The sequence below is a fragment of the Hyaena hyaena genome, unplaced genomic scaffold (genome assembly GCF_003009895.1).
Source record: "Hyaena hyaena isolate Hyena2069 unplaced genomic scaffold, ASM300989v1 scaffold_23, whole genome shotgun sequence".
NCBI classification, from domain to species: Eukaryota; Metazoa; Chordata; class Mammalia; order Carnivora; family Hyaenidae; genus Hyaena; species Hyaena hyaena.
In genome coordinates this window covers 470354-484656 of record NW_024080655.1, presented here as the reverse complement: position 1 = coordinate 484656, position 14303 = coordinate 470354, and the positions used below count along the sequence as shown (strand labels likewise).

The window sequence follows — 14303 nt, the reverse complement described above, 5'->3', positions numbered from 1 at the left end:
GGGATTTTCTGCCCCTGATTAGTAAAATCCCGAAGTTTGTAAACCATAGAGATAAAATAATTAGAATGTTCTCCCAGTGCCATGCAAAGGGAGCAGATCTTGCTGAAATCTTCTAATAAAGGCAATCTCAGTTAATAACAGTGATTCTGCAAAGTCTGTACAATGGCAAGAGTTCCGAAGTTGCTTTTTCTTGCTTGTTAATCAGTTTGATAAATAAACTGGTAGGTACCTTGTGCAGGCTTGAATCATCGGTGCCAAAGAAGAAAACTTCTATGCATAGAGAGAAGGGGGCAAAGGGGAGAGGAGAGAATTATGATTCCTTTTAAAAATCATAATGAAAACCTGTTGTACAGCAAGTGTATAGTGGGAGGTGCCATTTTATTAGTCTGTGTGACCACTGTCTCTGGCTGCTCCAATTGGTCACATTTATCACTGACAAGCTTCCTGGTGTCTAAGATGGATTTCTGTGGCTGTTGATGTGACTGATGCCAGGTCACAGCTGAAGCCTGGAACATTGGAAAGAAAAATGAGCTGCAAACTAAAAATTCTGTGAACCGTTGCTATAAAATAATTTGAATGTTCTCCCAGGACTTTGAGTAAAATCACATGCTAATGACCAGTAGGATGGGACTCTGAACTCAAGATTATTTGAAATGTTCAAATCCATTGACCTTGGTTACCATATTATGGTGCCTTAAAAATAATCCTTTATATTAAAAATAGTTTGTTAGAGCTGCCAATAGAGGAAGTCAAGGACGAGAGGCTTTAAGGGACTAATTCTAGGTCACAGAGGTCAGGGGCAGAGCAGGTCTATATGTCTAGTTCTGAATTCAAAGACCAGCTCCTTTCTCTTTATGTTATCTGTCTCATGCCATCTTTGCTCCCCAAAATGGCAGAACTTCCTCCTAATATCAGGGTTTGGCAAAAAAGGTATCTTCCGTACCATGTGAAACCTCTCCACACACACAGTTTTCTAAGGATAGCGAGCTAGACTCATTTAGCATCTTATGCCTTTTCTTGGTATCAGCTCCTGTATAGATTTAATCCGTATTCAGGTCAAAGCCAGCATTGCCAATCTCTGTCATTTTGGTCTCTGTTTCACAGCCTTCTGTTTCACTAACACGCATGCATGTACATATATGTATCTACTGTTTGTGGGAAGACAGTCCAGGAGGCAAAATAAAGGGAAATGAAATTCTGTGATTGCACAATTCCACTTCTGAACAGTACAGATGCAGCGCAGTCCTGACTCTTATATTTCTTTTTTAAAATGTGATTATTTCTTTCCTCTTTTGGGGAAACGATATTAAAATAGAACCCATGTTTGTGTTTGACATTGAAGCTGTTACCATCAGTCCGACCAGTGTGTCCCCAGCACGGATGAACACGGACCCAACGACTTCCAATTATACGCATACAGAAAGTGAACATCAAGGGATGGATAACATCACAGTCATTAGTCCAACAGCTTCATACACATCCTTCGTCACATCAGAAACAGTCACTAAGACTTGGGCAGATTCCACGGTTGCAAATAATGTGACAGGTAAGATGAACAACCGAGAATGGTCATGGACTGCTCCTTTCCATCCTGTATCCTAGAGCCTTGTGCATTCATGTTGCCTGTTGAGGAAAGATTGGTTTCCATTAATGGTTGGAGAGGAGGAGAAAAGAGTCTATACTGGCCCAAGCCCAGGAGTTCATGTGGCCCGATCATTCGGAATTCAGGTCCTGCGTACTTTGGGAGGTTTTTAAGTAATTCCAGCTGTCCACTTTTAAAAATCTTTTCCTATTATTGGCTAATATTTACTTTTCTGCTAAGACTTGCGGGGAAGAGACCTCATTAGACATATGTCTTGATGTTGTCAGTCATCAGTAGGCTTCTCTTAAGCCCCACAGGGAAGCTAATGCTGTTTACCTTCTTAGGAGTTTTTTCCGGGCCTGGAAGTTTGATCTACTTTATGGAGCAGTGCACGTTTCATGTGAAGTAATAGCCCAGTGACATTCACTGAGATTTAGACTTTTATTTAACTTAGATGTCAGTACCCTGAGGCACGTGTTATACCTGCAGATTTAGCTGGCTCTCTTTTTTTAAGCAGAGAAAAATCAAAAATACAAAAAAGAGACGAGGAGCTCTTTTAAGCTGAGAAGAACCAAGACTTTAAAAGTGAGATCTTCCTTTGGTTTTTCTGACCTGGGGATGTGATCCCTTTGGCTGGTGAAGGCCGTAGAAGCCTCATCTCTTGAAGACCGTGGCTCCTTCTGTACATGGAACAGGCAAAGGAAAACGCTGGTTTTCAGCAGGGTTTTTTTTTTTTTTTTTTTTTTTTAAGCCAGGAAACTATTTCTTTAAATAAAATCTTCCCCAGAAGCCCAATAAGTAAAAAGGACTGGAGAGAGAAGAGCTCTAGGAGTGGAGTGTCATCAGTACCCTCAAAAAACTTCAGAGGCCAAAAAACACCCCTATGATAGAAGTTTTCTCTATCGTGAAAGAGAGAGGGACAGGAGGAAAGGGCAGGGAGAAGATGGAAGAGAATGAAGAGGGGGAAAGAAGATGGAATTTAGCAGTGGTGATGGGGATGAGGCGACAGCACTGGCGAGAGGAGGTGGAAAGGTGGCAGGAAGTACCCAGCCTAGGAGCTGAGCACCTCACTCCACCTGAAACAAGGGCTTGCTCATCAGCTACTATTTATTGAGCACGTACTAGGTGTTTAGTTGTTCTTTTTTTAAAATAAAGAAAAAAATTTTTAATGTTTTTATTTATTTTTGAGAGAGAGAGAGAGAGAGCACGTGCACACAAGCGAGTGGGGTAGGGGCAAAGAGAAAGGGAGACTCAGAATCTGAAGCAGGCTCCCGGCTCTGAGCTGTCAGCACAGAGCCCAACGCGGTGCTTGAACCCACAAACTGTGACATCATGATCTGAGCTGAAATCAGATGCTCAACCCAGGCGCCTCTCTTTTTTAAAATTTTTTATTTATTTAAAAAAGTTTTAATGTTTATTTTATTTTTGAGAAAGAGAGAGCAGGAGTCAGGGAGGGGCAGAGAGAGAGGGAGATATAGAATCTGAAGCAGGCCCCAGGCTCTGAGCTGTCAGCACAGAGCCTGATACCACGCTCAAACCCACAAACTGTGAGATCATGAACTGAGCTAAGGTTGGCCACTTAACCAACTGAGCCACACAGGTGCCCCTCTTTTTTTTTTTTAGTTTTAATTTTTAAAAAATTTTTTAGAGATAGAGAGAGACAGAGCATGAGTTGGGGAAGGGAAGAGAGTGGGAGACACAGAATCCAAAGAAAGCTCCAGGCTCTGAGCTGTCAGCACAAAGCCCAATGCAGGGCTTGAACTTACGAACCATGAGATCATGACCTGAGCAGATGTTGGTTGGTATCCCTAAGTATTTAGTTGTTCTCAATACATTATCTCATCCTCACAGTAATACTGAGGGCCATGGTGAAGAACTGTAAAGCTGACCAGGTTTCTTCTGAGGGCTCAGAGTTATTGAGCAGGAGGTGGTGGGAGCCCAGGGAACCTGGCCCCACAGCACCATGGCATATTGAAGCTGGTGCCAGTTACCCAACGTCTTTCCACTGCCAACTATATTGGTGTTAACGTTTCTTTTAAAAATATAAATAAAGGACACGTGAGTGACCCCATTTAGAAATCTTTGCATCCAGGGGCAACTGGGTGGCTCAGTCAGTTAAGCATCCAACTCCTTATTTTGGTTCAGGTCATGATCTCACAGTTTGTGAATTCAAGCCCTGCACTGTCAGTGCAGAGCCTGCTTGAGATTCTCCCCCACCACCACCCCCCCGCTGCCTCTCCTCTGCTCATGCATTCTCTCTCGTTCTCTCTCTCTTTCTCTCTCTCAAAATAAAATAATAAAACTTAAAAAAAAAAGAGGTCTTTGCATCCCAATGTTTGATGTGGAGAGTAGAATCACTGAGTGAGGTAGCTCACCCCAGAGCCGGCCGTGTCTTTCAGTCCAGCCCCTGCAGAGCTCAGGCAAGGGTTTGCATCTCTGCAACACCACCTGTGCTCAGAGTCAGAGTTGTGGGCTCTCATTTCCCCGGTGCCCCCAGTGATGTGTGTCCTTGAGCAAATCACTCTGCCTCTTGGTATTTCTACATCCGCATCTCCAGAATGAAGGGAGCGGAGGCCATTTGGGCTGAAGTGGCTGGTTTATGTCACAGTTAGCCAAATAAGGTGATGGAGAGAATGGCAGTGGGGATTGGAAGTCTTCTGGAAAACCCCGTTGGGGTTGGCATCCAGGGATAAGCTCCTTAGTTGAAATGTCTGTCTGGGTGCTATGAAATGATGTTATTACTATTGTGTTGAATTGAGACCCTTTAGACGTAGCAAACAATCACTTTATTTGGTGCTTTGTTCCTAGTGCCCCAAGCAAATATGATTAAATGCTACATTTCGACAGTTTCTTTTTCTTTATTTTTTTACATGTTTATTTTTGAGAGAGAGAGACAGAGCGCAAGTGGGGAGGGACAGAGAGAGAGGGAGATACAGAATCTGAAGCAGGCTCCAGGCTGTGAGCTGTGTGCACAGAGTCCAATGCGGGGCTCGAACCCATGAACCAAGAGATCGTGACCTGAGCCGAAGCTGGGACACTTATCCGACTGAGCCACCCAGGCGCCCTTGCAGTTTGACAGTTTAAAAGACAGTTTTGAAGAGTGTCACATCACACTGTTGAAGTTAACTGTTCTGGAGAATGGTAGGGAGCCTACAAATCTTTGACTACAGGTTTATTCTTTTCTGTACCAATCCCTGCTGTGAAATGATGGAATTGCACAGGACCCTGATATAAAAAAATTCTTTTTAGTGAGTCACATTGAAACATCAGCTACCCCAGTCCTTCTTAATGAGAGATGACTGCAAATATCTTGTTCCATCAATGCTCATGTGTTTTTTAAAATAGAGCTGAGTCAAGTTTCTGATCTCCGGGTTTCCTTCGTGGGTGTGACGCAAGTTGCTCTTACCTGGAAGAATGGCAATGACACTGCCACCTGCTGGATGCTCCTCGAAGGCACTGAAAGTTGTAAGAAGGTGCCTCAAGTCTTAGCGGTCAATATATCACACCTGACACCAGGCATGCGACACAGGGTCACCCTGTGTCTTTCAGAATCAAATGAGGAAAATAGAGAGTCTTCGGTTATAGATGGTGGCTTAGGTGAGTTACCAAAGTGTGCTTCTCATCTGCTGTGCTGGTTTGGACTTATAGTCACTAACTGGTTTTAAGAAATACCGTTCTTGTATCTGTACAGAGTTTTAGAATTTCTAGAGGGCTTTCCTCCACATTTTAGTTTGGCCCCGCATCTATATGAGGAAGGAGGGAGATGTTCTTACTTTACAGGTCAGATCATTGGGGTTCAGAATGGTAACAGGGACTGTAACTTTCTGAATCTGGCATTCCAGAAAGGACCTGGCCCTTTTAGCTTTTTAAACTTTCATTTGAACGAATAATAGATGTGTTAACCCATGTAAGGCCATCGGATGAACTTGCCATGTCTGTTGCAAAAAGGGAAGTTTAGCAGGCAAGTCCAGCGGACGTCTTCTGCATCGACAATGGAGTAGCCATTTGCAGATTTTAAGCATTTTCAGAGGTAGCCTATGATTTGAGAGCAAGTGCTTAATCCCCATTTTACACATAAGGAAGAAGTACTGCAGCGTGGATGTTAGGATTGTTGACTACCAAGTGACAGAAACCAGACTTTGAATATCTTGGGCTAGAAAAGCAACTTGCTGGCTCAAGTCTGTTTTCCTGCTGTGGGCATCAAGGCCTCGAAGCAAGAGACGAGGGGACTCCCGTCTCCTCCACCTGCTTCTTCCGTATCAGCCTCTACCTCAGAGTGGCTCCTGCCCCACAGCTTAGGGAGAAATGGCTACCAGCAGGTCCCCCGATTCACCTCCCATCAGGAGCAATCTGGCCCAGGGGAGAAGTTCCTGGAGTGAGATCAGATTAGCCACATTTGAGTCCACAGCTGTCCCCAGATGACCACCTTTGGAGCTGGGTGGGAGACAATTTTCCTGAAAGAAGGGGAGGAGCTGAGAACAGCGGAGTTGGAAAGAGAAGGCTGGTGGTAGGTGGGATAAAAGAAAGTGAACTATCTGCTGAAAATCAGGGTCCTTCTAGGAGGACGTATCTCTCTGCAGGGGAGGAAGGCAAGAATTTGTGGTCTAGTAACTGTGGGTGCTGCCTGATGTGCCCTCTTACGGGGAAGGTGCTGTGGGCAGACAGGTGCTTCTGGTGCAGTTAATGTATTTGACTTTTGTGGTGGAAACAGATGCCAACACCACGGAGAGCTTCTCGCAGCAACCCTGGAGCTGCACGGCCCCCACGTCTGGATACCAGCTCAAGCCCGTGGACCCATCTTCAGACCATCTTCTGACCAGAGACACAGAAGTCCTGATTATGGGGTTGGAGCCCGACACACAGTACTGCGCCACTGTCTATTCTCAAGCAGCAGATGGCACAGAAGGACGGCCCCAGCTCATAACGTTCAGGACGGGTAGGTTGAATTTTTTTAAAAAAATATTTATTTATTTTTGAGAAAGAGAGAGCACGAGCCGGGGAGGAGCAAAGAGAGAGGGAGACACAGAATCCAAAGTAGGCTCCAGGCTCTGAGCTGTCACCACAGAGCCTGATGAGGTGCTCGAACTCATGAACCATAAGATCTTGACCTGAGCCAAAGTCAGAGGCTTAACCGACTGAGCCACCCAGGTACCCCAGGCACGTTAAATTTTGTAGAATGTCTTCAGGCCAGCGTTTTCCAGCACCCACATTTGTCTCCTGTGATTCCCGTCTCCTTGTTATCTCTTGCTTCACAAGTACTTGTGCTGTCAGAGGGAGTTTTCTAGAAGAGATTTTGGACAGAGCACATCCAGTGAGTTTCTTCTCAACTCTGTAGCCAAGAAGCTTCTTTCTTTCAAAAGCTCACTGAAGCATAGGAGGCGGCTCTGGTGTGCAGACTCGAGGTGCTACTTCATGTCTTCCTTCTATGTCTCTGCCCCCGAGCCCATGAAACACACTGGTGTCATATTTTTCCCTTAGAAATAGCCATTCTTCTGGCCATTTGTTGGTGAAGTATTTTCCCCTTCGGGTAAGAAAATGCATTTTTTTGTTTATTTGGTTTTGTTTTGTTTTTTGGCCTCCCCTCCAGATGCATGCTGAGCTTTCTGTTGAAGCTTGTTGATACGCTCATTGCTCTTCCTACCTAAAATTTAATGGTGTTCTCACTCCATAAACTGACCAATATTTGAGGTGTTTTGGATTGGTGCTGACGAGGGAGCAGAGAAATGCATGGTTCTTTCCTAAGGAGATCTCAGTATAGAATGGGGAGTCAAGACAGACATCCACACATTGACAAGTTCACGGTCAGGCCCCATGGGCTCAGGAGTAAATGCTGTACCAGTGTCACCTTCAGGGACTTGGTGGAGGCAACATGAACTCCAACTCTGGTTACCTGATCCAAAAATATATCTATTCTCCAAGGCTGCCAGAGACCCATTGAATGGAGGGAGAAGGGGTGGGGGCTGGGGGATAAGGGCAGAAAATAAGACTAGAGTCCGGGAAACTCTGGAAAGCTGGAGCACACCAGACCTGGTAACACTCTCAGGAGTCCGGCTCCTGAGATGGGGAGGCTGTCACGTTCCTGATTTCCGGATGGTTGTGTTGGGGAAGGGAGCGTGGTCCTCTGGCTTCTACATGGGTGACAGGCACTTCCTCACACCAGAGGGGATCTGGTGCTGCTGGGTACCATCCCCGCGACACGTGGCCATTGTCCACTGTAGCCGCCTGCTGAATGCTCTGGACATTGGAAGGCTGGAGCACGAGCTTAACATCAAATCCCAAGGGAAGGACTCTTCTAGACAGGATTTGAACTTGGTTTGAAGAGAGAATAGGATTTGCATAAAGGGAGAGCGGGAGGAAGACACGTCCACTTAGGAAACATCATGAGTGGAAGTGCACGTGGTGGGCACGGAGGTATGAAGGTGGAGAGGCACGGGGAGTGGGTGACAGCCTGAGGACCCTGAGAATCCTGGAGGGGTTGACTTCATTCCCGGAGGGCTGTGACCATATGCTTGCAAGTCGTGTGTCTCTCTCAGAGGCGGTTGCTGGAAGGGCCATGTTACTTGCAGAGGCTGGACAGTCCGGGCAGGACGCCTGTGACAAGTTGTGTCTATAAAGAATTATTGCTTTTCCGGGTGTCCACCTTGAGGGAGGGTCCACTCGTGCCCCCCTTTCTTCTTTCCCCTTCTACTGGTGATGCCAGCATGTGGATGAGGAGAGGAGAATTAGCTATAGGAAAGGCCACTTGGCTTCTAGGAACCCTCAGTGACTGAGCAGGTTGGCAGGTGGGAGGGCTCAGTGTCTAGAGGGTGGGACAGGAGGAGGAGGAGGAAGGGCCCCCCCCCAGGGGTGCCTTTGACAGTGGCGGGCATCCTCCACAAAAGATGCTTGTGCAAGAGGGTGAATGGGCCCCCTGCTGAGCGATGTACCCCAGGGTTGGATCCATCCAGAGGATAAGTGCTTTGCCTGACTTGCTAAGAGGGATCTTGTGGGGTCAGTGTGGGTCTCAGGTTCCCTACTTTTTAAAGTGGTTTAGCGGAATTAAATAGTGATTGCAGGGGCGTCTGGGTGGCTAGGTTGATTAAGCCTCCAACTTCGGCTTAGGTCATGATCTCACGGTTCCTGAGTTCAAGTCCCACATCGGGTTCTGTGCTGACAGCTTGGAGCCTGGAACCTGCTTCAGATTCTGTGTCTCCCTCTCTCTCTACCTCTCCCCAGCTCACACTCTGTCTCTCTCTCTCTCTCTCAAAAATAAATAAGCATTAAAAAAAAAAAAATGGTTGCATCTTAGGCTCTCAGATACATGGATACACACGGCCTGGTTTGTGTCGAACTGTCCTAGCACTTGATAAGTAATCATTATAGTAACCTTAACCCTCTCTGTGTGGCATGTGCATGTGTGTGTATATGTGCATACCTAGACATACATACATGCACACGTATATGTGTCTCGTACCAGGCATTTTTCAGGTGACTTGTTAGGTGGGATGGGGTTAAGGAAATCCTCAGAGCATGCTGAGACACCTGACATTAGCTGGGGTAGAAGGTCACCTCTAAGGCTGATGAGCAGGGGGAAGAAATGGTACTTCCGGAGCCCAGTGGGGGCTGGGCCAGTGGAAGAGGCAGGCATGTCTCAACAGGCAACCCAGAGCCAAGGCACGTGGGAGAATCACTTCACTGCTTACGCCTCCGCCTCCTGGTCTCCGGGTCGCATCGCTTGCAGGTGGAAGGAACCCAGTCCCAGGGCCTCTGGCAGGGCCCCTCCTTCGCCCCGGTGATGCAGCATGTAGTGTCATCTTTTTTCAAGGTTAGGAGTGTTAACCCGATTTTGCAGATGAGGAAACCGCTCATGTGATTTTCCTCAGAACTACCTGGCCATTAATGCAGAACTAACCTCGGAACCCGGACCTGCCTTGTGCTAACGTGTGGGATCTTTAATGGGTCCTGTATAGTTCATTCTGGAAGAATATATGCTTGGGAGTGTTTCTGGGTCACCCCAGGACACGGACATGCATGAGTAGAGTCCATGTTATTGTTTGAGGAGTCTGTCCTATCTCTGAGAGTAAACCCACAAGAAGAACGAAGCATAACTATGCAGTTGCAATTGGCCAGGTTGTTTCTTCCCTGAAGATGATGCCTGACGTTTGCTGGGACCCCCGTGCATTGGTGTATATTGTGGTGAAATGGTATAGGATAGGAAGGCATGATCGCAAGAGTCTTTCTTACAATAGACAGCATGCCCTGGTGATGGTTTGTCTTTGCCTCTGTCTCTGGCTTGGCCATTCTGGTTACTGTTCATGCCTCTTGTGTCTTCACAGTTGCCAGTCAAGTGTTTGACATTGAAGTTGTGAGCATCAATGCAACAAGCATGACCCTGACCTGGAAAATCAATGATACTGAGTCGTCCTCTGTCTATACCTACAAGATACAAGTCACTGGGGAGACCGATTCCTTCACCCTCAATGTCAATGAGACTCAGGTCATCATGACTTCACTCAACTCGAGCACCTTATACAACATCACAGTGCATCCTTTCTTTAGCAACAGCTCCGAGGGCGTGCCGGGTTTTCTCCAGGTGTACACCCGTGAGTTTACTCATTGCTTTGCTAACCTTTCTCACCTGCCTGCTATGTGCCAGGCCCAGGTATGTGTCCCTACCCTCAAGGCAAACACAGCTCAGTGTGTGAGCCCACAGGGACTCTCTCCCCCTTCTGGATGTGAGCTGTAATAACGGTGATTGTTGACCGACCCACCCCATATGCTGAGCCTGGTACACATGCTTTCCTTGCACTGTCTTCTTTTCGTTTTATTTTTTTACACTCTTAAATTTAATTTTGAGAGAGAGTGAGCATGTGAGCACAGGAGGAACAGAAAGAAAGGGGGAGAAAGACTCCCAAGCAGGCTCCCCGGTGTCAGCGCAGAGCCCAATGTGGGACTTGATCCCATGAACCATGAGATCATGACCTGAGCTGAAATCAAGAGTTGGATGCTTAACTGACTGAGCCCCCCAGGCGCCCCTCCTGCCTCTCTCTTATGTGATGTTCACAAATCTGTGACATGGTTGGAATTAGCCTTATTTTATGGACAAGGGAGCCATGGCGGAGACAGGTGCTGTCGGTAGGTGTTAACACATGTGGCAGAGGTGGGATTTGACAGCTGGGCTCTCTTGACTCCAGCCTGTGCTCATAACAACCATTCTTTCTAGCATGGGAGAGGCAGATTGATTCATGGAGACAAAAAGAACCTGGATATTCATGTCCCTTTGTCCTTTGGAATCTGGCATTACAATGAAACAGGGCATAGGTATATCTCATCCTTTCTTTGCTTAAGTGTGCTTTAAAGAGAGGATGATAGGCAGCAAATAAAAAGCTTTCTATTCTGGGGCACCTGGGTGGCTCAGTCAGTTAAGCTTCTGACTTCAGCTCAGGTCATGATCTCACAGTTTGTGGGCTTTAGCCATGCATCAGGGTTTGTGCTGAGCCTGGATCCTGCTTCTCTGTCTCCCTCTCTCTCTGCCCCCCACCCCTGCTCTCTCTCTCAAAAATAAACATTAAAAGAAGTGTTTTTTGTTTTCTTTCTGTTCCAAAGAAGATCCAATAATTAAAATGGAGCAATAATGCTATACCAGTAGTACATGGTATAACAGTATCAGCTTTGTACTCTACCAGGTGCTTTATGTGATTTGCGATGGCCTCCATGGTAGGTATTAGGATCCCTGTTTTACAAATAAGGAAGCTGCAGCCCCGCCCAGCTGAGTGATTTGCTCAAGGCCACAGAGCTAGCTAGCAAGTGGCGGTGCAGAGACTTGAGGCCAGGGGTGCCTGGCTGTGGACTCAGGGCTCATTTCGCAGAGTGCTTTACCTGGGTGTCTGTTGCTTCCTAGAAAGCACACCTTAGGCACTTTCACAAATGTCTTCTGGACTGGCTCTTTGGGGTAAGTGGAATCTGCTTCCCCTTCCTCACCTTTTTCATTTTTACTCTTCAGTCCCTTTATTAGTTAGGATTAGGTTTGGCTGTGAGTAACAAAAAAAAAACTTCCCAAGTATGCATGGCTTAAACAAAACAGGAGTTTGTTTCTTTGTCCCTGTAAAAGCAGCACAGTGCTAGGCAGGATGGGACAGTAGAGCATCATCCAGGGCTCCATTGCAGGAAACAGAAGCTTTTTATGAGCTGTTTTAAGCCCGGAGGAATTTGATCCTGGGAGCTGAGGTTTGCAGAGTGGCTGGGAGGGCTGATGTGTTATTTTGCTAGGGGTGCTGTCGCAAGTACCACAGACTGGGGAGCTGAAGCAACAGAAATTTATTTTCTCACAGTTCTGGCGGCAAGAAGTCTGAGATCGAGGCAATGAATGGTTGGTTTCCTCTGAGGCCTGTCTCCTTGGCTTGAAGATGGCCGCCTTCTCCCTGTGTCGTCACGTGGTTGTCCTTTGGTCTGTGCATGACTGTCCTAATCTCCTCTTCTTCCCAGGACACCAGTCATACTGGATTAGCGCCCACTCTGATGACCTCATTTTACCTTAATCACCTCTTTAAAGACCCTGTCTCCAAACATACCACATTCTGAGGCACTGGGCATTAGGGCTTCAATATATGAATTCTGAGGGGACACGATTCAACTCTTAACAGCTGGGGGAGCAGGCTTTAGGCTGGGACCCAGAAATGACTCCCACACTAAGGGTGCAGTTTTGTCAGTCTGCAGTCTCCACTGTAGGTGTTGACTCCAGAAATATATATTCTGAGCTGTAATCCGGGGATCAGGAAGCCATAGGTGCCACCACAACCTCAGTACTCACTCTGGAGCTAGGCAGCCTGTGCTCTGGGTATTGCATCTTCATTCTAGCTACAAGGAGGAAGAAGGGCAGAAGGCAGTGCTCCATGCTTTTATGATACTTCCTAAAAGTCGTATAGTACTTCTGCTCACATCCCATTGGCCAGAGCTTAGCCACATGGCTAATCTAGCAGCAAAGGAGGCTGGGAAATGTAGTCTTTATTTCCGACAGCCAGGTACACAGCTAAAAAGCTCTATGACTAAGGAAAAAACCAGGTAGGGAATGAGTTTTAAGGGTCAACAGCAACCTCCGCTGCCTGTTCCTAAACAGAGGTTCTGGGAGGCCTAATAATGTATTTGAGATAAAGCAGCCAGCAACGGTCAAGGTCCTACCAGAGTGTTAGCTCTTGCCCATGTGGGTTCACGCCTCCTCTCATTTCCAGTGAATGACTTTTGTACAACTAAGCATGCAGTTTCTATGCTCTTGTAGCCAACCGTTTTCTCAATAGCCAGAAATACCAGTTGCTAAGTTGCTTGCATTGTAGGTGATAATATGGAGAGAAAGGTCAGATGTTCCCAAGTGTGCATTTAATCTCAGTGTAAATATTTTGTGAGGTTCAGTCACCCAGTCTTCTGTAGAAACAGGTTCTAAATCTAGTTGTTTGCTCTTTTCCCTCAGCCCCCCGCCCAGTTTCTGACTTTCGAGTGACGAGTGTCAGCACAAGGGAAATTGGCTTAGCTTGGAGCAGCGATGACGCAGATTTCTTCAAGATACTCATCACAGAGGACAGAGCTAGAGAACCTCTGCTGGAAACAGTAACCCAAAACCAAAGTATTGTCATTGATGGCTTATCCCCTGGAACCAGCTATCGTTTTGAAATAATTCCACAAGGACCAAATGGTACTAAAGGGGAGGCCCAGACGGTTTACAGTAGAACCGGTAAGCAAATAAATAGGCTGTGTTCCTTGTAAAAAAGTGGTGTTTCTTAAAGGAAATCAGTATAATTTATAATGCCAAGTTTTCCAAATACTGCTTTTAATTATCTAGTAAAGATCCTAAACACATTTATAATGACAGTAATGAATTTTCATTATGTAAAATATACAGACAACCAAGAGAAGAAAATCACATAGTAAACTATCAACCGGAAATCATCACTATAACTCTTGGCGTATTTTTGATGTATGTGATAACCACTGATAACTTCTCTGATCTTACAGTTTTAAGATATATACAGATGTGTGTGTGTCTTTATATTTATTGAGTGAGTGAGTGGGGAAGGGGTGGAGGGAGAGAGAAGCCATGGGGCTCCATCTCATGAATCGTGAGATCATGACCTGAGCCAAAATCAAGAGTCACATGCTCAACCAGCTTAGCCATTCAGGCGCCCCTATAGATTTTTTCTTTTAGGAACATTGAAGCCATCCTATTCATGTCGTTTTATAATCTACTTTTTTCCATGTAGCCGCTTGTTATGAATATTTTTCCCTGTCGATATAAATATTTCTACAGGATGATTTTAATCCCTGCCTGGCATTCCATTGTCTAAGTCAGTGGTCAACAGATAATAATGGCCCATGGGCCGCATCTGGCCATTGCCTGTTTTTATAAATAAAGTTTTATTAGAACACAACCATGCTTATGTGTTGATACAGAATATAGATACTTCTTTTGGGCTAGAAATGAGTAGCTGCAACAGAAAATATATGGCTCACAGAGCTTAAAATGTTTATTCTGTGTTCCTTAATGGAAAACTTGGCTGCCTTGTGGGCTGGATCATTGTCACCCAAAGTATGATCCAGGGATCCCTGAGAGTCCCCTAGATAATTTCCAGGAGTTGATGAGTTATTATTATCATACTGTTACTAAAGTGTTATTTGGCTTTTTCACTCATGATGAGTGTGTAGTGGAGCTTTCCAGATGCTATAGGACAAGGGATAATGTCATCACTCTGAT

The 14303-nt window shown here is 45.9% G+C and overlaps 1 protein-coding gene across 1 annotated transcript in view; it reads left to right on the top strand.

The window, feature by feature from the left end:
- The window catches only part of PTPRJ (protein tyrosine phosphatase receptor type J), a 74997-nt gene that overhangs the window by 24351 nt on the left and 36343 nt on the right, over positions 1-14303 (top strand). The window contains exons 5-9 of the mRNA XM_039226696.1: positions 1343-1546; positions 4928-5179; positions 6294-6518; positions 9898-10164; positions 13026-13286. Coding sequence (XP_039082627.1) covers positions 1343-1546; positions 4928-5179; positions 6294-6518; positions 9898-10164; positions 13026-13286 — 1209 coding nt within the window. The remainder of the gene's footprint in view (positions 1-1342; positions 1547-4927; positions 5180-6293; positions 6519-9897; positions 10165-13025; positions 13287-14303) is intronic.